The sequence below is a fragment of the Plecotus auritus genome, assembly GCF_963455305.1.
Source record: "Plecotus auritus genome assembly, chromosome: 8".
In the NCBI taxonomy this organism is placed as follows: domain Eukaryota; kingdom Metazoa; phylum Chordata; class Mammalia; order Chiroptera; family Vespertilionidae; genus Plecotus; species Plecotus auritus.
The window spans coordinates 80339035-80359943 of NC_137782.1; the positions used below are offsets into that span (position 1 = coordinate 80339035).

Here is a 20909-nt window from a genome sequence, read left to right on the forward strand (position 1 = left end):
TGATTAATGAGCGAGAGAAAGAGAGAAGGGTGAAGGGTGTGAGAGTGAGAAAATCAGTTTGTTGTTCCACTCATTATGCATTCACTATTTGTCTCTCTTTTTTTGACGCTTGCTCTTTGTGTGTGTGTGTTGTTGTTGTTGTTGTTAATCCTCACCTGAGGATATTTTTCCATTGATTTTTAGAGTGGAAGGGAGAGGGAGAGACAGAGAGAAACATTGATGTGAAAGAGACACATGTATTGGTTGCCTCCTGCAGGGACCCTGACCAGAGCCAGGGAACCTGCAACCAAGGTACGTGTCCTTGACTGGAATCGAACCCAGGACCCTTCAGTCTGCGGGCCGATGCTCTATTCACTGAGCCAAATCAGCTAGGGCCACTGGTTGCCTCTTATATGTGCTCTGACCAGGGATCGAACCTGCGACCCTTCAGTGTACAGGCCAATGCTCCAACCAATTGAGCAACACTGTCCAGGGTATTAATCAGCCTCCTAATCACCAAACTATTCTGATTCCTTCCTTTCCACCATCCCTCTCCCAGCCAGTGGTTGTCAAGTACAAATGTTTGTACCTACACACTGTTGACATCCAGCCCTCTTCCTTGTACTACTCCTACTACCCTAATGAAGGCTTTGATCATTTCTTGTCTTGCTTACTGAATTAGCCGTTTTGCTGGTCATCCTTACTTTTCTTTTTAAAAATGTATCCATTGTCTCCAAACTCTTGAGCCTGTCATTTGTGATCTCTTCCTCCTGAACCCAGTCCACATCTCAATTTCCTCCTCCCTATCCTCTCATATTGTATGTGCCAGGTTCCCATTGTCAGGGACTATCTTTTCATCCTTTTAGTCCTCTTATCTTGGAGTGCTTTAAGTCAGTTTTTATGTGAACCCCCACCCCCTACCTGTGTCCTGCTTTACCCTAGCTTAATCTCTACCTTCTTTAAACTCTCTTCTATTGGAGTTTTTCAAGGAATAATAGTATTGATGATTTGTATATGCTGTCTTTATCTTCTCCATTAATTAAGTAAACTACATTGGGAGTCTTTTATTTATCTTTGATTTCCTCAGAGGAACACAATAGTGAATAAGATAGACACAGTCTTTCTTAAGGAACTTACAGTCTTAAACAGCCTATTTGGGGAGACAATCATTAAATAATCTTAAAGAGAGAACATTGAAACTGTGGTTAAGTGATATGGGTAGAGATGCATGATTTCATGCAAGTGTGAAGTAGTGGTTTTGACCCAGAAAACTTATTTGCAAAATGAGAATTTGATCTGAGATCTGAAAAGTGTATAGCCGAGTATTTAGTATGAGCAAAGTCCCTGAAGTGAGAAGGAGCATGGCAAGTAGAATTAAAAGAAGGCCCATGGTATTGAGGTTGCAGAGAGTATTTGGGGTAGAGAGGTGGGTAGGGTCAGATCATGCAATAATAATTATTATTCTTTTTAGCCTCAGATCAAAGGAAAGCCATAGAAGTGTTTTAATCATGTAGATAGAATTTGTGTTTCAGATCCTTGACTGCAATGTAGAGAATGAATTGGAGAGTGGAGGGGCCTCAGCAATGGGTATGCACAGTCTGTTGTATTTGAACTACTACGGTAACAAATTAAATCCCAAATATCTTTGGCTTAACACAGTAAAAATTTATCTCTATCATATAGAGTGCCACAGAGTTGGGCAGCCCTCTTCTATCTTGAAGTATATCTCCCGAGGTCATCTTGTCAGGGGAAGATGGAACTAGATCACTTTTAAAGAGCCAGGCCTGGAAGTGGTTTATATCACTGTGTCCACCTGTTGCTGAGCAGAATCAGGCTGGTGAACTTTCAAGGAAGGCTGGGGAATGTAGTCTGTGTGTCCAGGAAGAAGAAACAGTATGGTACACACATCTCCCAGGAGAGGTTTGCAGCCACTTGGGGAGGTTATTTTAACAGTTCAGATAACAGGCAGTGGTGGTTTGGACTAGAAGAGTGGCAATGAAAAGGGAGAGAGATGAATGTCCTGGAAAAATATATGAGAAACCAAAGAGCTCAGTGAGGTGAGGAAGAAGGAATTGTTAAAGATGTCTCAGGTTTGGGGCTTATGTAACTAGGATGGTGATGTCTTAGAAAAATATCTATAATAATAAAAGTGTAATATGCTAATTAGACCAGATGTCCTTCCAGACAAGTCTGTGGCGGGCTGGGGCCGAGGCAGAGGAGGCTCCTGCAGCCTCCCCTTGCATGAATTTCGTGCATCGGGCCTGTAGTATGAAAATATCTTCCTTGGAAAGGAAGACTTACTAGAAGGGGACTTTGGGCATGCAGAGCTCTTTGAGACATCCAGCTGGAGATGTTAGGTAGGAAATTGGGTGTTAAAGACTGCAAGCTCAGAAAAGCAGAAGTCTGAATAATGTGTGAGTCATTGGGATTAGATGATTGAAACTTCAGGCTTGGATAAACTTCTCTTAGAGATAATGTAGAGTCCTTTCTTTTCACCTGCACTGCCATCCTACCATCAGCATCTGCTTTCTGTCAGATTGCTCTGCCATCACCCTCTCTGACCTCAGCCAAAACTTTTTGTCCTCAGGTCCTTTTGCTTGTCCTTGGGTGATTCCCTTTACAACTTCCAGAACAGTGATTCTAAATCTTTACCTAGCATATTCAAACTGCTGTGCTACGATAGCCTGTCAAGCACAATTTTTAGTAGTGCCTCTTCCTTCCTCCAACTGTTACCCTCCCTCTTCCTATTTTAGAGGAAACTAAGACTAACATCTCTATCTGTGCTCTGCATCTCCTCAGTCTCTTTAAAGTTCTGCCTCTAAATTATGAGTGTTTATGAGTATTCTCTGGAGCCAAATTGCATAAGTTTAAATCTCAGTTCCTCTACCAGTTTCTGTGTAATCCTGGCCACGTTACTGTACTTAATCTTTCCATGCCTCTGTTTTCAAATCTATAAGAAGCAAATAATAGTAGTAGTAGCTTTCTCATAGAATTTTTGTTATTTAGAAATGTCTGACAATAATAAGTACTCAGTATTAAGTTGTGGGGTTTTTTTCTCTTTAGTGTTTTGGCTTCCTTTCTCTTGTTCCATTAAGAGCTCTTAAACTTTTAGTATGGTCAGAATTTCCCCAATAAGAAATGGTTAACACTCAATCTTCCCTTTTCTCTTCACCATTAACCCTCCTGTGTTTTCACCTCCTCAGTTCCCTGTGGATCTCAGCCCATTACCCTGGACTTCTGCCCCATTCCTCCAGACTCCTGAAATGCTCAGAGGCCCAATTGCCAAGCCCAGTTGTCTATTTTCAAACTCTATAGTTTTTGGTATTGATGATCTCCTTCCTCAAAATACTCTCTGTTGGCTTCTGGGATGCTGTTTTCGCCCTTCTTACTTTTTCTTGTTAGCTTTCCTGTCATTTCTTCTTAGTCCCCTCCACTTGTTTCTCTTTTGCTACTTAATGTTGGTGACTCTGTGGTATTCGCTGTAGTCCAAAATATCTATTAGATCCATGCTCATATTTCCAGTTGAAATCTCCACCTTAGATGTCTTACACATTCCTCAAAATTAACATGTCAGTCCTAGTCGGTTTGCTAAGTGGTGAGAGCATCGGCCCTTTGAATGAAGGGTCTCGGATTTTATTACAGTCCAGGGTACAGAACTTGGTTGCAGGCTTGATCCCTGGCTCTGGTCGGCCCTGGCATGTGCGGAAGACAATCAGTCGATGTATCTCTCACATTGATGTTTCTCTCTGTGTGTCTCTCCTCCCTTCCATTCTAAAAATCAGTGGGAAAAAAATATCCTCGTGTGAGGATTTAAAAAAAATTTTTTAACATGTTAAATTGTAACCATCTCCCCTTTCTGCTAATACACCCACAAACTTTCTACTTACCAGTCTAGAGAATCCTGGATCATCTTCGATGCTGCTACTTTTTTTTTTTTTTTTTTTCAATATATCCTTATTGATTTCAGAGAGAAAGAGAGAGGGAGAGAGAGATAGAAACATCAGTAATGGGAGAGAATCATAAATGTGCTGCCTCCTGCACGCCCCCTACTAGATAGAGAGGGAGCCTGCAACCCAGGCATGTGCCCTGACCATGAATCGAACTGTGACCTCCTGGTTCATAGGTCAATACTTAACCACTGAGCCATTTTATTGGGCTGATGCTACTTCTATGGTTTCACTCAGCTATATCAATTCTATTTTGGAATGCCCTTGGAGTTTTTTGTTTGTTTTGTTTTGTTTCAACTGCACTGCTATAGTTTAGAGCTTTCTCTTCTGGATATTTGTAACTATCTCAAAAGTGGTCTTCCTGCTTCCAGTGTCTGCCAGTTTCTTTTTCACAGTCTTCAGTGTTCATTTCTTCCACTAGACGTGTCTCTTCATTAGAGACCTGCACAGACCTAATTTTTGATAGAAAAAGCTCAAATTCCTCCTTAATGAGGCTTTTAAGATGCCTGTAAGTTACAGCTTGACTTGACTGAGATTAGTTGCATTTTAATTGCAGAATATACATTTCCTTTCTGTTTTCAGTTACTGGTACATGATTACTTTGATTAATTTCTAAGTCAGGATATAAAATGCTTGAGATACTTCACTTAGATATTGACAGATAAATTCAAATATTGATTGGTTGGATAGAAGTCTTTAAATATACTGTCTTCATGCTTTTCAAGATGGGTTGGACATGTGAGACTAACAAATCAACATATGTAAACTTTGGTGTTGAGAAGAATTGGAGTCCACTTTTAGTTATTAATTATTTTGTTATTTTGAACATTTTTTCCTCTGTTCAAAAAAGCAAAATAAAGATTCATAACTTGCTGTACACAGATGAACTGTGAAGATAAGAACAATACTACTCCTAAAGCAGTAAAAGGTTTAAGAAAAGTGCTTTTTAATAGTAGGAAAGTGATAAGATTGTGTAGCTTTTGTAGTAATTTTCTAGTCTTAATTTTTCTGTATTTACCACTTCATTATTTTAGAGTGAAATATTCATTTATAAACAAAATGTGGATTAGATTAGATGGGATTGAAGTGGATTATACTCTTTTAATTAATAAGATTAAATGGCCCAAGTACATTAATGTTAACTAAATGCTGGGATCTTAGTGTATTTTAATCCCCAGAATTCTTACATACATTTTTAAGTAACAGCTTTATTGAGATACTAGAGGCCCGGTGCACGAAAATTCCCACACTTGGGGGCGGGGGGTGTCCCTCAGCCCAGCCTGCACTCTCTCACAATTCAGGACCCCTCGGGTAGGGTCCCTAGGCCTGGCCTGAGATCAGGGCCTATTGGGGCTTTCCTTCCCTGGGCTGCAGGCAGCTGGCCCCACCCCTGCCGCTGCCACTGCTTGCCATCTGTGCAGTACTGCCCCCACTCCCCTGCCACTGGTAGCCTCCCTCTGCAGGTGACAGTCTGGGGTGCAATGGCTTGGCTGGCCTGGGCCTCCCTCTTTCTTTGCTGGGGGGCGGGGCTAGCCCTGTGAGGGGCCATCTGCCTACCTGATGCCCATAACCACTTGCTTGGGGGCAGGGCCAGCCCGTTGAGGGGCCATCTGCCCACCTGATCACCCCTAACCGCTGGCCTGCCTACCTGATCTCCCCTAACTGCTTGCCTGCCTACCAGATTACCCCAACTGCTGGTCTGCCTACCTGATCACCCCTAATCACTCTGCCTACCTGCCTGATTGCCCCTATCCACTTGCTTGGAGGTGGGTCCAGCCCTGCAAAGGGCTGTCTGCCTACCTGATCACCCCTAACCCCTCTGCCTGCCTACCTTATTGCCCCTTACTGCTTGCTTGGGGGCAGGGCCAGCACGGACTTCAGGTTGGTCAGCTTCAGGTCATTACTGGTTGTTACGACCCAGGGTTTTTATATATTACTAGAGGCCCAGTGCATGAAATGGGGGGGGGGGGTGTCCCTCAGACCGGCCTGCTGGCTCCTAACCGCTCACCTGTCTGCCTGTCTTCCTGATTGCCCCTAACCACTCTGCTGCTGGCCTGCTTACCCCCAAATGCCCCCCCCCACCAGCCTGAACACCCCCAACTGCCCCCCTGCTGGCCTACTCACTCCAAAGTGCCCCCCCCCCCCCGCACTGTCCTGATCACCTCCACTGACCCCCACTGATGGGGTGAGGGGCTGAGAGCTGTTTTCAGGCTGGCCACACCCGCTTCAGGGTGGGGGTTCACACTGGGGGGCTGGCCAGCCTGGGTGAGGGGCTGATGGCTGTTTTCAGTCTGGCCACACACCCCCGGTGATCCAGGCTCCCAGCCCCTCCTTTTTTTCTTTTCTTTCTTCTTTTTCAGCGCCTCCTTGAGTGGAGGCCAGGGCCGGCTGGAAGCAGGTATCTGGGATTTATTTATCTTCTATAATTGAAACTTTGTAGCCTTGAGCAGAGGCCAGGGCCGGCCAGGGCGGGCGGGAAGCTTGGCTTCCTCCATTGCCGGAGGCAACCCAAGCCTCCTGCTTGCTCCAGCTCCGTGGCCGCTGCCATCTTTGTTGGGCTAATTTGCATACTTGCTCTTGATTGGCTGTGGGTGTAGTGGAGTGATGGTCAATTGGTATGTTTCTCTTTTATTAGTGTAGACTAGAGGCCCAATGCGTGAAATTCATGCAAGAGTAGGCCTTCTTTCCCCCGGCTGCCAGCTCCAACTTCCCTCTGGCACCTGGGACCCAGGCTTCCCTCCTGCCACCAGCAGGCACCCGGGACCTGAGCTTCCCTCGCAAAGGGAGGCCCCACCCACCCACCGAAGCCTGCCAGTTGGTGGTCTGGGCCTCCCTCTTTCGGCGATCGTGGAGCCCCCTGATTGATCGCCCCGCTGGCCAGTGGCCTGGGCCTCCCTCTGCAAGGCCATGATGGAGCGATAGCCAGGCCCCAAACCAATCCCATCGCACCTGCCTTGGCTGGCCTGGCGCCAGTGGGTGTCATAGTGTGGTCATCCAGAAGGATGTCCGGAAGGATGTCAGGCTGTCTGGTCTAATTAACATATTATGCTTTTATTATAGATAATTCACACATCATAAAGTACAATTCACTGGTTTTCAGTATATTTACAAAATTGTGCATTCACATTGCTATCAAGTTTCAAAACATTTTATCACTCCAAAATGAAAACCCCATATCAATTAGTAGTCACTCTCCATTCCTCTTTCCTCTTATCTCCTAGAAACCACTAATCTTCCTGTCTATAGATTTGCCTACTTTGAACATTTTGTGGAAATAGAATCATATAATGGGGCCTTTTATGCCTGGCTTATTTCACTTAGCATAATGTTTTTTAAGGTTTTTTCCATTTTGTAGCATGTATCAGTTTTTATGGCTGAATTTTTATGGCTGAATAATATTCCATTGTATGTATATACCACATTTTGTTCATTCATCAGTTTTTCCTATTTTCTTGCTGTTATGAATTATGCTGCTATTAACATTCATGTACAAGTTTTTGTATGAACATATGTTTTTATTTCTCTTGTGAATATACATAGGAGAGTGGCCTTGCTAGGTGTTTAACTGCATGTTTAACTTTTTGAGGAACTCTGCCAGACTGTTTCCCAAAGCAGCAGCACCATTTAACAGTTCTGTCAGCAGTGTATAAGTGTTCAGTTTTTCAACAGCCTCACCAGCATTTATTGCTGTTGTCTTTTTGGTTATAGCCATCCTAGTGGGTTTGAAGTAATAGCTCATTGTGGTTTTGCCCTAAGACTACTATCATGAGCATTTTTCCCAAGTGCTTATTGGACCATTTTTATATCTTCTTTGAAGAAATGTCTATTCAAATCCCTTAAATTGGGTTGTCTTTCTTTTTATTGTTGAGTTAGAAGGGTTCTTTATATATTCTGGATACAAGTTTTTATTGGATACATGATTTGCAAATACACCCCTGCCTACCCGTGCACGAATTTCATGCACTGGGCCTCTAGTTGCAATATAAAAATGTATCAAATCGACAACTTTTACACCTTAAACTTACATGTCAATTATATCTCAATTTATAAAATGAATAAATCAGAAAATGTTTACTGCTGTGACAAAGAATACAGTTTAATTTGGTATTATATTGACCAGAAAAATAAGCCTTTTACTATGTTATATTTGCTGTTTTGAGATGAGAAAGCAGTTGCACAAGATCTTGATAGCAAAAGTTCTAAAACCAGTTTTTAATCTTTTCATCTTGTTTAAGGAATGTGCTATTTATATTAACTTTACTTCATTAACTTCTTTGGTTTTGCATGTTAGTTTTTCTAAAGCAAGAATTTTAACTTAAATAGAATATAAATACTAAACAATGCAAAATTATTGATAACCCAAAATTAATGTCAAGTAATTTGTTTATGAAATAAAAACACACGTGAGATGAAAAGATAACCCATACACTCGGAGAAGTAAACATTTTCTGATTTATTCTTTTTTTAAATTGAGATATAATTGACATGTAAGTTTTAGGTGTAAAAGTTGTCAATTTGATACATTTTTATATTGCAACTAGAGGCCTGGTGCACGAAATTCGTGCACGGGTGGGCGGGGGTGTCCCTCAGCTCAGCCTGCACCCTCTCCAATCTGGGATCCCTCGAGGGATGTCCGACTGCCCGTTTAGGCCCGATCCCAATGGGATCGGGCCTAAACGGGCAGTCGGACATCCCTCTCACAATCCAGGACTGCTGGCTCCCAACTGCTTGCCTGCTTGCCTTCCTGATTGCCCCTAACAGCTTCTGCCTGCCAGTCTGATTGATGCCTAACTGCTCCCCTGCCAGCCTGTTTGCCCCTAACTGCCCTCCCCTGCAGGCCTGGGTCACCCCCAACTGCCCTTCCCTGCAGACTCAGTCACCCCCAACTTCCCTCCTCTGCCAGCCGGGTCACCCCTAACTGCCCTCCCCAGGAGGCTTGATCGCCCCCAACTGCCCTCCCTTGTAGGCCTGGTCCCTCCCTGCTGGCCTGATCGCCCACAACTGCTCTCCCTTGCAGGTCTGGTTCCTCCCAACTACCCTCCCCTGCTGGCCATCTTGTGGTGGCCATCTTGTGTCCACATGGGGGCAGGATCTTTGACCACATGGGGGCAGCCATCTTGTGTGTTGGAGTGATAGTCAATCTGCATATTACTCTTTTATTAGATAGGATAGAGGCCTGGTGCATGGGTGGGGGCCAGCTGGTTTGCCCTGAAGGGTGTCCCGGATCAGGGTGGGGGTTCCCTTGGGGTGTGGGGCAGCCTGGGCAAGGTGCCTGTGGTGGTTTGCAGGCCGGCCACGCCGCCCCCCTCTCCCCCCACTGGCAACTCAAGCAGAGGCCTTGGGATCTGGGATTTATTTATCTTCTACAATTGAAACTTTGTAGCCTAGAGTGGAGCCAAGCCTTCTGCTCACTCCGTGGCAGCAGCCATTTCTGTTGGGATTTACTTATCTTCTATAATTGAAACTTTGTAGCATTGAGTGGAGGCCTAGGCTGGCAAGGGCAGGCGGAAAGCTTGGCTTCCTCCATTGCCAGGGAAACCCAAGCCTCACTCCTGTGCTCTGCGTCTGCAGCCATCTTGGTTGGGTTTATTTGCATATTCCCTCCTGATTGGCTGGTGGGCGTGGCTGGTGGGTGTAGCGGAAGTACGGTTAACTTGCGTATTACTCTTTTATTAGATAGGATATGATTACCATCATAGCATTAGCTAACCAACACCTCTATCACATCACATAAATACCATTGCTTTTTGTGGTGGGAATAATTAAGATTTAGTCTCTTAATAATCTTATTCTTATCTTAATTTAAAACTTGGAGATTTTTTAAAGTGTAATTTTAAAGGCATTTGACTATTATGTTACTGAATTTTAATCACATAATTTTGAAATGTGAGTAGAACAAAGACCTTTTAATTCTTTTATTAGTGAAAGCTATGCCATAGGAATGGAATAATTTTTCCAGCCCAGACACTCTGACCATCTTTTATACATTATGGAAAGAATTTGGGGTGATATTAATAATCAAACTGGGAAGATGACTACCTCCAGTCAGGGATCTGAGCCACCTCTATAAGAAAAAAATAATCCAGCACCTCAGAAGTACCTTTTTTCAGGTTTTAAGATACGAGGGGCTGTATAGATGACTCTTCCCTTAATCCCAATAGTGATGAATGGCTTATATATGTAATCTTGTAAATGTTCAGTGACTGAAATTAGTGATTGCAGTTTCCCTACTGGATGATAAGTATGCCTTAAAAATTGTAGTAAGTGTATATCAGTCTATAAGCAAATACATAGTTTTTATGTTTGGCACAATAAAGATCATAAGCCTCTTTCTGGTTTCCTTTTCTCATTATAGGCCTCAGGAGTGCAAGTTGCGGATGAAGTATGTCGCATTTTTTATGACATGAAAGTTAGGAAGTGTTCCACACCAGAAGAAATCAAGAAAAGAAAGAAGGCTGTCATTTTTTGTCTCAGTGCAGACAAAAAGTGCATCATTGTAGAAGAAGGCAAAGAGATCTTGGTTGGAGATGTTGGTGTAACCATAACCGATCCTTTCAAGCATTTTGTGGGAATGCTTCCAGAGAAAGATTGTCGCTATGCTTTGTATGATGCAAGCTTTGAAACCAAGGAATCCAGAAAAGAGGAGCTGATGTTTTTCTTATGGTAAGCAGTGATAGAAATATTGAGTCTCTGTAAAACTTAGAGTTAATGTCATTGTTAATTTAGCATTTGGAGAGCCAGTATCTGCAGCCAAAGTAGTTTTCAGTCAAGTGGTCTGCAGTCATTGTTATTTAATTTTTATTTACAAGGTTTCTGGTAAATTTTATTTACAAGATGGGCAAAAGGGTGTGGGAATCGAGACTATCTGCATAGTGTCAACAATAAAAAATTTAAATTAAAAAAAAAGAAAGAAAAGAAAAGGTCTTAGCTGGATTGATGTTTGTGGGACCAAAAGTAAATTTTAACTACTCTTTGTTTACTTGAAAAATGACTTTCAATAGTTGATTATTTTGGCAGTGGAAGGATTCAGAGGGGTAGATTTCTATGCATCCTCTGAACTCCTTATAAGTTAAAATTTCTTTAAAAACTCTTCCTAAAATACTGAGAAGAAAGTTTATCTCACCAAAATTCTTCTCTAACTTGCAATGCCAGGAACCAGCCTCCTACTTTTTTAAACATCTATACTTTATTTGTGCCTGTGGTTTGCTACTTTTGAAGTTGGTACTATCATTGCCTCCAACTGTGATAGTTCACACTGTCCATAAGGGTAGCCACTAGTCACTGTGGCTAGTTAGATATAAAAGAATTAAATGCAATAAAATTTATTTACATTTAATTTACATTTCAAATGCTCAGTAGCCACATGTGACTAGTGGCCACATTATTGGGTAGCACAGATATACAACATTTCCATCATTACAGAAAGCTCTATTGGACAGCATTGTTCTAAATAGTAAAAAAGTGTTATAAATTGATTTTACATGACTTTTTCTTGAAAGTCTGTTTAAAAGAGTTATCCTGGTTTTTTTTTCAAGTAAGTTAATATTTGAGATTAAGCATGAGTTAAAAGTCACACCTGTATCCCTCATTTAATTGCATTATGCTTCATCTCTTGATATGGAATTCTTACATGAGACGATGTTTAGCTTCCAGGGGGAAGGGGGAATGGTAACAGCTTCTGATTTGGGGGGAACGAGGGTGCTCTTGATACTTTGGCCTGAGCCAGGTCAAGGCAAGGGGGTGCCTAGCTCTCAGTTGTGTGCCACCAGTACCTTGGGATGTGGGGCTAGGAAGTCAAAAGAACTCTGGTTTAAAGGATTGTAACTCCAGGTCACATCTGTTTCATTTCATCAAGCCTGTTGCACTTGACTAAACAAAGATGTGTGAGGAATATAAATATGAGGTCTGGGTGCATGTATTAGGGCAACTTACTGTTCTGTAAGACTGGCAGCTGCATATATCATAATAATAAGAGGCCAAGAGGCATCATGACCAAAACGACCAAACAACCAGTCAGCATGAGGTGCATGGAGCACTTCTTGGGCCCTCCCCCCATGGCCCACAGGCTCCAATCGCAGCAAGGCTGGTGACCGGCGGGCGGGCGGGGCGGGTGCAGCTGCGAGCTTGGCTGCGAGTGCAGCAGGTGGGTGGGCTGGGCTGCAGGCGGGGCACGAGCGCAGTGGGCGGGCCATTAGCGCAGCAGGTGGGTGGGTGGGGCCGTGCGATAGCGCGCGCTGGGCCTCTAGTATACACTAATAAAAGAGTAAGATGCAAATTGACTGTACCTTCACAATGCCTGCCAGCCAATCAGGAGTGAGTATGCAAATTAACTCAACAAAGATGGTGGGTTAATTTGAATATGCAGGCTCGGAGCAGCTGGGGGTGGGGCAGGACGCAGGCATTCCGCACTGCCCCAGCCACTCCAGGCCTCTGGGCAGCGTGGGAAGGTGGAAAGGCAGCTCCGGGGCAGAGTGAAAAGGCAGCTCTGGCTAGAGCGAAGGTGGTGCCGGCAGCCAGGGTAAGGAAGGCCCATTCTTGCATGAATCTTTGTGCACTGGGCCTTTAGTAATACATAAAGACAATAGTTAATGAGACAAAAGGAGCACATTCCGATTTGAGTGAAAGTGCATTCATTAATCTTAATTTCTGTTACATGCCAGGTATTGTGTTATGGCCTGGGGAAACAGCTATGAGTAAAACAAAATAAAGTCCCTGCCATTCTGGGATTTACAGCTGAGTGGCAGCTAAATAAAGATTTTGACTTAACCATTTATTTATTTATAATGAATATAGTAAGATTTAGCTTTTAAATTGGTGAATACAGGTGGGGAGAAAGTAGGTTTACAGTTGTGAGTACACAAAACACAGCTTATTCTTGTATTATTATTTATTAACTAGAGGCCCAGTGCACAAACTTGTGCACGGGTGGGGTCCCTCGGCCTGGCCAACGATTGAGGCCTATCAGGAGGCCGGTCGGCCAGGGGGAGGGACCTCAAGAGGTTGGCTGGCCATGGGAGGTTGGCTGGGGGAGCACACTGACCACCAGGGGACAGCTCCTGCATTGAGCATCTGCCCCTGGGTTGTCAGTGCATGTCATAGCGACTGGTCAACTGGTTGTTTGGTCATAATGGTTGCTTAGGCTTTTATATATATAGATTATTGTATTATTTTCCATACGAACAAATATAAGCCTAATTTTGACCCACCCTCCCTATGTTTCCTTCATTTGATCCTGGTTTTTATACTTTTTATTTACTATGACAATGATCCTCTACATGAAAAAGCATTTGGAAAATAAAAGTAAGAAGAAGAAAAGGAAATTCCATGTTAGTGCAGTGTTTTATTTTGTACTGTTGCTTTTTTAAAGAAAAGGTGAAACCATTCGGAATGTTCCATAACAGGCTGTTTAAAGGGCCCAGGGAACAGCTCTTACCCAGTGTTTTTTTAAATCTGGTCAGAGTAAAATCAGAGTAGTGAATACTTTTTCCTGTCCCTGACCTATTTTACGTAAGAAAAGTACCCACTTAACTTGGCAGTTCAAACATTGGCCAGACCTGAGGTTATTGTTATGACTTGCCTCCCTCCTTTGACCTTAGGATTGGGAAGAATAAGCATCTGAGAGACAGAGAGACTGTCCTTTTCCTGGTTCCCAAGAATAGAATCTCCACGCTGTGGGAGTAGACTAGGTGAGGTCCATGTCAGCCCATGGTGTTAAGGACTGTGGCACATCCTGGAAATATGGCAGTGAAAAGGAGTTAAGTGCTTAAAAGTATTTAACAACACTCCATTTATCCTTTGCTATCTTGGTAGTATGGAGTGGAGGTGGGCCTGAGGGTAGGTGGTGGTGTGGGGAATGATGCATTCACAGGTAGCAGTTTGCATAGTATAGGATTTTTTTGTCAATTGTTAATATTTCTGGTATTTTTCAATATTGCTGATGAAGAAAGTGGTGAAGCATATGCTTTGCTTCCAGTGTTCATTCAACATGGGGCCAGCACAAAGTCTTGTAGATACAAGATAGTAAATATTGACAATTAAGGCATAGCTATTGCTGAATTGCCATTAAGCTTTAAAAAAGAAATCCTTTTTTAAAAATATATTTTATTCATTTTTTACAGAGAGGAAGGGAGAGGGAGAGAGAGTTAGAAACATCAATGAGAGAGAAACATCTATCAGCTGCCTCCTGCACATCCCCTACTGGGGATGTGCCTGCAACCAAGGTACATGCCCTTGAGTCTGCAGGCTGACACTCTATCCACTGAGCCAAACCAGTTAGGGCAAGAAATCCTTCTGATACGTTTTATTGGTAGACTAAGATGGAAAACAAGTAGTCAGGTGGTCAGAATTTGCTATTGTAATAGACATAAAAGGGGTAAGAAAGGAACTTTTATAATTTTTTTTTTATGAAAATGGGAAGCAAAAATACTAATATTACTAGCATTTCTTAATTTGGGGTGGCACATACTTGATTTACAGATTATTCTTTGTACTTCTCTGTACTTTAAAACTTTTTCTAACCAGAAGGGGTTAAATATCTATATATATCTACCTATCTACCTATCTATATCTATCTGTATATAAAGGCAGCTGCCATAACGGCCATAATCACCTAACAACCGGTCACTATGATGCCCACTGTGGCCAGCAAACCGGCCGATCAGGTAGTGGGGCCGGCGGCCAACCTCACAGCCCCTCCCCACTGCTGGCCTGTCCCTGATCAGACTCTCCCACCCCGATCAAGAGCTGGGCCTGCCGGCCAAACGCCTCCTCCACCCCTCCCACCCCCCGCCAGCTGCACCCCCAATAGCCTGCCCCACCACAATAGACCTGCAGCCCCTCCCCTCAGCCTGCCCGCCCCTGATAGCATCCCCCACCCCAATAGGGTGTGGGGCTGGGTGGCCAACTTCCTGTAGCCCCTCCCCCTGGTTGCCACACCCCTGATCACACACCCCACCCCAATAGGGGGCAGGGCTGGCCAGCCAACCTCATGCAGCCCCTCCCCCAGCCAGCCATGCCCCCAATGGGCCCCCACCACCCTGATCACCATCCCACCTCAATAGGGGGTGAGGCTGGCCAGCCAACCTGCTCCAGCCCCTCCCCCCAGTTGGCCACGCCCCCGATGGGCCCTTACCATCCTGATCTGCCCACAGCCCCTCCCCCCACCCAGCCCCACCCCAGATCGGCCCCCCACTGCAATTAGAGGCAGGGCCAACGGCCAACCACCCATGGCCCCTCCCCCAGGCCGCTTGCCCCCCTATTGACACCCCCCACCCACCCCATTCAGGGCAGAGCCAGCCCGCCCACTGTCCACAGCCCCTCCCCATGGCCAGCCCCCCCCCCCCCCCCCAATCAGCCCCTCAACCACAATCGGGCAGGGCCAGCTGGCCAATCACCCCCAGCCCCTTCCCCCAGGCGGCCCAGCCCTGATCAGGCCCTGATCCAGGCGGGCCAACCGGCCAACCTCCCGCCATCTCCTCCTCCCGAGAGGCCCTGTCCTGATCCGTCCTGATTGGGGCCAGGCCAGGCAGACCCCACCCGTGCACAAATTTGTGCACTGGCCCTGTAGTCTTATATAAAAGTTGTTATTAGCCTAAACTCAAGCCTTTATTGATAAAAAAATTTTTTTTTATTCTAAAGAAAACAAATTCAGTAATACAGTGGATTATCCAGTCAGTATTGGTTCTTTTATTCTGGGCCCATTAATAAGATTTTTAATCAGTAGTTCTCTACTTTTTTCCCACTTGGTCAGCCTGAGCCATTCTGTGTTTGCCACCTGCAACAGTTCTCTATAAGAAGGTGGGGACATAGAAAAATTGTGTAGTTAGGAAAACTCTCCCAGGATAGTCTGAGGACCCTTCCCCATTACTGATATAAATGTGTAACACGATATAAATTGTACTTTCTCTAAATCAGTTTTTTCATTTTTGGCATCTCTTTATCCAGGGCACCAGAACTAGCACCTCTGAAAAGTAAAATGATCTATGCGAGCTCCAAGGATGCAATTAAAAAGAAATTTCAAGGTATGATCTAGATTTGCTTCCAAATACTTAGAGGCATGGTGAGCCCCTGAAATGGGGCTATATCTTTTCTAGGGAGCACCTTATTTTCTTTGGAGAACCTTGCCATGAAGGGAAGCACTGACGGTTTTGAGAAAAAACCCAGAAGGCTGAACCTGGTTTTCAGTGTGTCCTCCACCTTGTGCTGGTCACTTTGGGTCTGCATGGCCCATATTTAATAACCTCATTCCCTCCACATTGTATATCACTTATTCAAGCTGGTTTTAAACTCGTTTGAGATGCTGTCAAGTTTTTCACATAACACATGGAGACTAATTGGTTTACATTGGTCATACTAAATGATAAAGTCGCTCTTTTTTAAAAATACATATTTTTATTGATTTCAGGGAGGAAGGGAGAAGGAGAGAGAAACATCATTGATGAGAATCATTTATCAGCTACCTCCTGCACACACCCCCACTGGGGATTGAGCCTGAAACCTGGGCATGTGGCCTGACCAGGAATTGAACCGTGACCACCTGGTTCATAGGTCGATGCTCAACCACTGAGTCACACTGGCTGGGCTGCTCTTGCCTTTCATTGTAGTTAACATAAAGTGAAAAAGGAAATGCTTATAAATGGAAAAGGATACTTTTATCTCTAGCTTTACTTTGGAATGGTATAATTTTAGGTAATTGACTCATCTGTAGCCAAAGGGAAGTTCCCTCCTTGAGCTGGCCAGTTATGTTTGACTTGCCCACTGGGTGATTGGGATCCTGATGAGATGGCCTGACCATACTGTCTCCAGCCAGGAGGAGATGTTGGTATGCTGGAAAGAGCATGGGGCAAGTGCCCAAAGGCCTGCATTGAGGGCTAAGCTTGTCATCTAACTGCTGTGTGACCTTGACCAAAACTGCTAAATCTCCTGGGCCTTGATTCTCTCAGCTGCAGAATGAGATCATCTTGATTGTGCGAGCTTAGTCTCAGAGGTTGCCCTACCTCCTTCCTGCCATGGCGAGCTCCAAACAGCTGGGTGAGCCAAGGTCATAAGGACTTGGCCCAGTGTGGTTTTTGTTTTGTTTATTTGACTGTGACTGACTTTTATGTTCTTGTAGTTGAACAGGTTTGCCCTAACTTGTTTTACTTAGGAAAGCAACATTCTCGCTTTCTTTCCTGGAACCTGCTGCTGTGTAGTTCAGGCCTTGCAGGTTCTCCATGCCTTCGAGTTGATGTTGGCCCATTCCCCAGAATTGTGTTCACCAGTTGGTTAACTGATGTTTTTTAACATAACTCCTTAGCTCTAACACTTCCACAACGTAATTGAAAGGATTCAGGGTGGATTCCTCATCCTTATTCTGCATTGCCTTTCAGTAAAAGGAATTGCTACATACACTTGATCTGTTCATATTAAAGATGGCCACCTTGTCACCTTTTTCTAGTGAAACCATGACTGGTTTTCTCCAATCAGTCATAAGTGGTCCAAAAGCTAGCTGACCTGTTATGCTTTCAGCAGCTTAAGAAATTGTCTTAAAATTATGGAAAATCAGAAACAATGTTGGTATTTAAAAGATTGTTAATTACAGAGAAGCTACTGTATATAATTCCATAATTGAGCTCATTCTTCAGTGTGGTGATGTAATTTTTCTGAGAAAGCAGTTAGTAACACATTTTACAGTTTCCATTGTGATAGAATTCTTTGTAGAACAAAAGAATGCCACTGGTAAATATTTTTACTCTTCAACACAGTTGACTAAATCAACTGCAATCAAAACATCATATTTTTACTTATTTTTAAAAAATATTGCTAGACTTGCTTTTTAACTTTTTATTGAAGTACATCATATCTATTAAAAAAGCATATGTCATAAATTATTGTAGAACTCAAATGAATTTTCACAAACTGACCTAATTGTTGTTTCTAGATTTAATGACCAGTAACCCCAGAAGTCTCACTCCTGCCCCTTCCAGTCACACCACTTCCACTTACTCTTTCATCCAAAGGATAACCAATATTCTGGCTTCTAACAGCATAAAATAGCTTTGGCTGATTTTGTATTATATAAATAGAATTATCCAGAATGTATGCTTCAGTCAGCATTGTTTGTCATTCATTTTTATGCATGTAGTTATAGATTATTTATTCTCATTACTGTATAGTATATTGTTGTGTATACCACAGCTTTTCTATCCATATTGGAATTGGTCTTTTAAGACAGCTTGCTATCTTAGAGAAATAGGTAAACTACTGCCATAATTCTAAATAGAGTTATTTTTCCTCCGTAGGCATAAAACACGAATGTCAAGCAAATGGGCCAGAAGACCTCAATCGGGCTTGTATTGCTGAAAAGCTAGGTGGATCCTTAATTGTAGCTTTTGAAGGATGCCCTGTGTAGCTCATGGTTCAGTGCCACAAATCAAAAGCTTCCATGTTTAATGTTATCCTCTTGCTATATAAGTAAAGCAAATATGTTTAGGCCAGAGTCTCACTGAGGGGGAGCTATCTTGTCATCTTTTAGAGTAAACTAAATATTCTATAAACATGTGCAAAAGGCCCTAAATAAATCTAAAATCTAAAGTTCTATTGGTATGAAATTAAATTCTTATTGGTCAAATGCCTGTTTTGATGAGTTAGTTGGCTTGTAAAGATTTTTGCTAAGCTCCTTTTTAATAATGCAGTTCACAAAACAGTGCAAGGTCATATGAAGAGAACTATTGCATATTTGTTAACTTCAGAAATTACTTTGTTTCTTTAGCTTAGAGAATTGGTCATAACCTGGTTATAATTTTTGCCCAAATTCTTTATTCTCTCTTGAGTGAAACTGAATAATGGAAAATAATTCTCACATGTAATAACACTAATACACTAACTACAATAAGATTAAGTCAGGCAGTCTTTTAATTCTACCAGATGTGTAATGAAGACTGTCTCAGAATTGTGAACGCTTATACCAGTAATCAGCGCTGATCTTGCAAAGCACTATTTCAAGCACGTAGTTGGAGTACAGGAAACAACTCCTTGCACCTGTGGTGAGCTCTCCACTTACTAGATGGGAGACTGTTCTGAGAGTGACCTTGCATCTAGAGAATCATGTGTCCTTAGGAGAATGTGCAATATCTTGTAACAACCAGATAAGATGCAAATTAGCATTCCATTGTAATCCACTTTGTTAATGAAAACGCTAAAACAGTATATTGATAAGCTGGGACACTTGTGAAAACTTTGTGTCTTCAGAACTTTGTTTCTGGCACAGTAAGGTGGGGAAGAACATTAGGTATATGATTACTCTGGGGCCTGGGAGAACTTCTTAATTTCCTAGAGCAGTTTGTCAACTGTATGTGAAATGGGGAGCAGGTATGACAAAAGATGACACCCATAGAAAACTGCTACCTGATGACACTTGGAAATGATTGTCTTAACATCACAGACGTAACACTTTGAATATAGAGATGCATAAACAGTTGAACTTAAAATAGCTGTATTGGCTTTATGTAATAAAGGAAGCATTTTTAACTTATTCTCTTGTGTAATTATTCACATTTGAGTTGGGTATAAAGGAAATTGTCTTCCATATATGGGGCAAGTTATGGAGGTTTGAGTATTTCGGACAATTACAGTTAAGATCACAGCTCCCTCTTCTTAAAAAATGAGAAAGTTGGTGTAAAAGTTGGGAATCTTTCTTATTCCAAATGTTTATCCAAATATCAGGCTTTTATCTCCTTTGATTTATTTGAGGTGCAAGAAAAGGCTTTAATTAAAATACTGTTCATAATTGTCTAGAAAATAGTGCTGGTTACTGGTTTACTGATAAGCTGCTTGTCATTCTTTCATCCCGAATTTCTTGTTTTGCTATTTGCAGTGCTTTTAGTGACTGTGTATATTAACAGGCCTCTTGAGAAGCATTGCAGGCCCAAGGTTGGCCTAGTCAGGAATCAGCCATGTAGCTAGAACCAGATATTTGGTCAAGGAGTTTTAGAAAGTATTTTCTGTGGTTTTAGCTTGGACATGCGATACAACTTGGTTTAACCACCACTCTGCGTAGGTGTGCATCTGTGTGTGATGCATGCTATGGCAAGAATTTCAAGCAGTGTGCAGAGATATATAATGTAAACATCTACCAACACTTGACTCTTACTCCAGAAATTGGAAGACGTTAGTTATCCTGCTAAAGAAGCATTACAGGTCATTCTGATGCTAGAGTTTGGAACCTTAGTTGATATTGGTAATAATAAAACTGCAGTGTACTTAATCTGCTTTCAGCAAACATATTTACATTTTTTCAAGAGTCAACACATGACATGTGTGTGGAAAGCTTAGGGTTTATCCAGTGAGTAGTCTTTTGCCCTAATTTCTATTGGCAGCAGATAAAGCCAGTACTAATAGAAATACAGAATTTGACTGAAGTTTGTTATTTCAGAGAACATTAATCTGAGAAAACAGTAAACACAATGACTTGAGTAATAGAATTAGGCTTGAGTGGTTTCTTTTGCAGAACTGCCCACAGTGCTGGCTTGGTCAACACACAGGAAGTACAGCTTCTGGTTCTTGACTGTTTTGTTGTTATTTGAACTGTCAGAGACTAGATATGTCCAAGGACACATACATCACTTTCTCATGATTTGGGGCATTTCTGAAATAAAAGTCTTCAAACCAAGCTCTGGTAAAAGGACCATTAATTGCATTGTGGTGGGGCGGGTTCCAGGAGCCAGGCTCACGTATAATTTGAGCTGTTTGGCTGGTCATGGCGGTCCTTGGGCTCCGTGCAGTTCTAGAAGGGTAGCAGAAAGGGGACTTACCCAGCCTGTAGCCAATGCCCTCAGAAGCCAGCCTGAGGTCAAATAACTTGCCTAAGGTCACACAACTCATGAGTAGCAGAACCAGGGCAACTAGGGTCTCTTGTTTTCTGGTCCTTAGTGCTTCCCCTTGAATCCCTGGAGAGTTCTTCATTTCTAACCTGGATTTGTAAGGTTAGATCTTATTCAGTGCCAT

At 42.9% G+C, this 20909-nt stretch overlaps 1 protein-coding gene across 1 annotated transcript in view; it reads left to right on the top strand.

The window, feature by feature from the left end:
- The window catches only part of DSTN (destrin, actin depolymerizing factor), a 54012-nt gene extending 34575 nt beyond the window's left edge, over positions 1-19437 (top strand). The window contains exons 2-4 of the mRNA XM_080683687.1: positions 10282-10589; positions 15870-15946; positions 18206-19437. Of these exons, the coding sequence (XP_080539813.1) occupies positions 10282-10589; positions 15870-15946; positions 18206-18315 (495 nt within the window). The 3' untranslated portion in view covers positions 18316-19437. The remainder of the gene's footprint in view (positions 1-10281; positions 10590-15869; positions 15947-18205) is intronic.
- The last annotated feature ends 1472 nt before the right edge of the window (positions 19438-20909 follow it).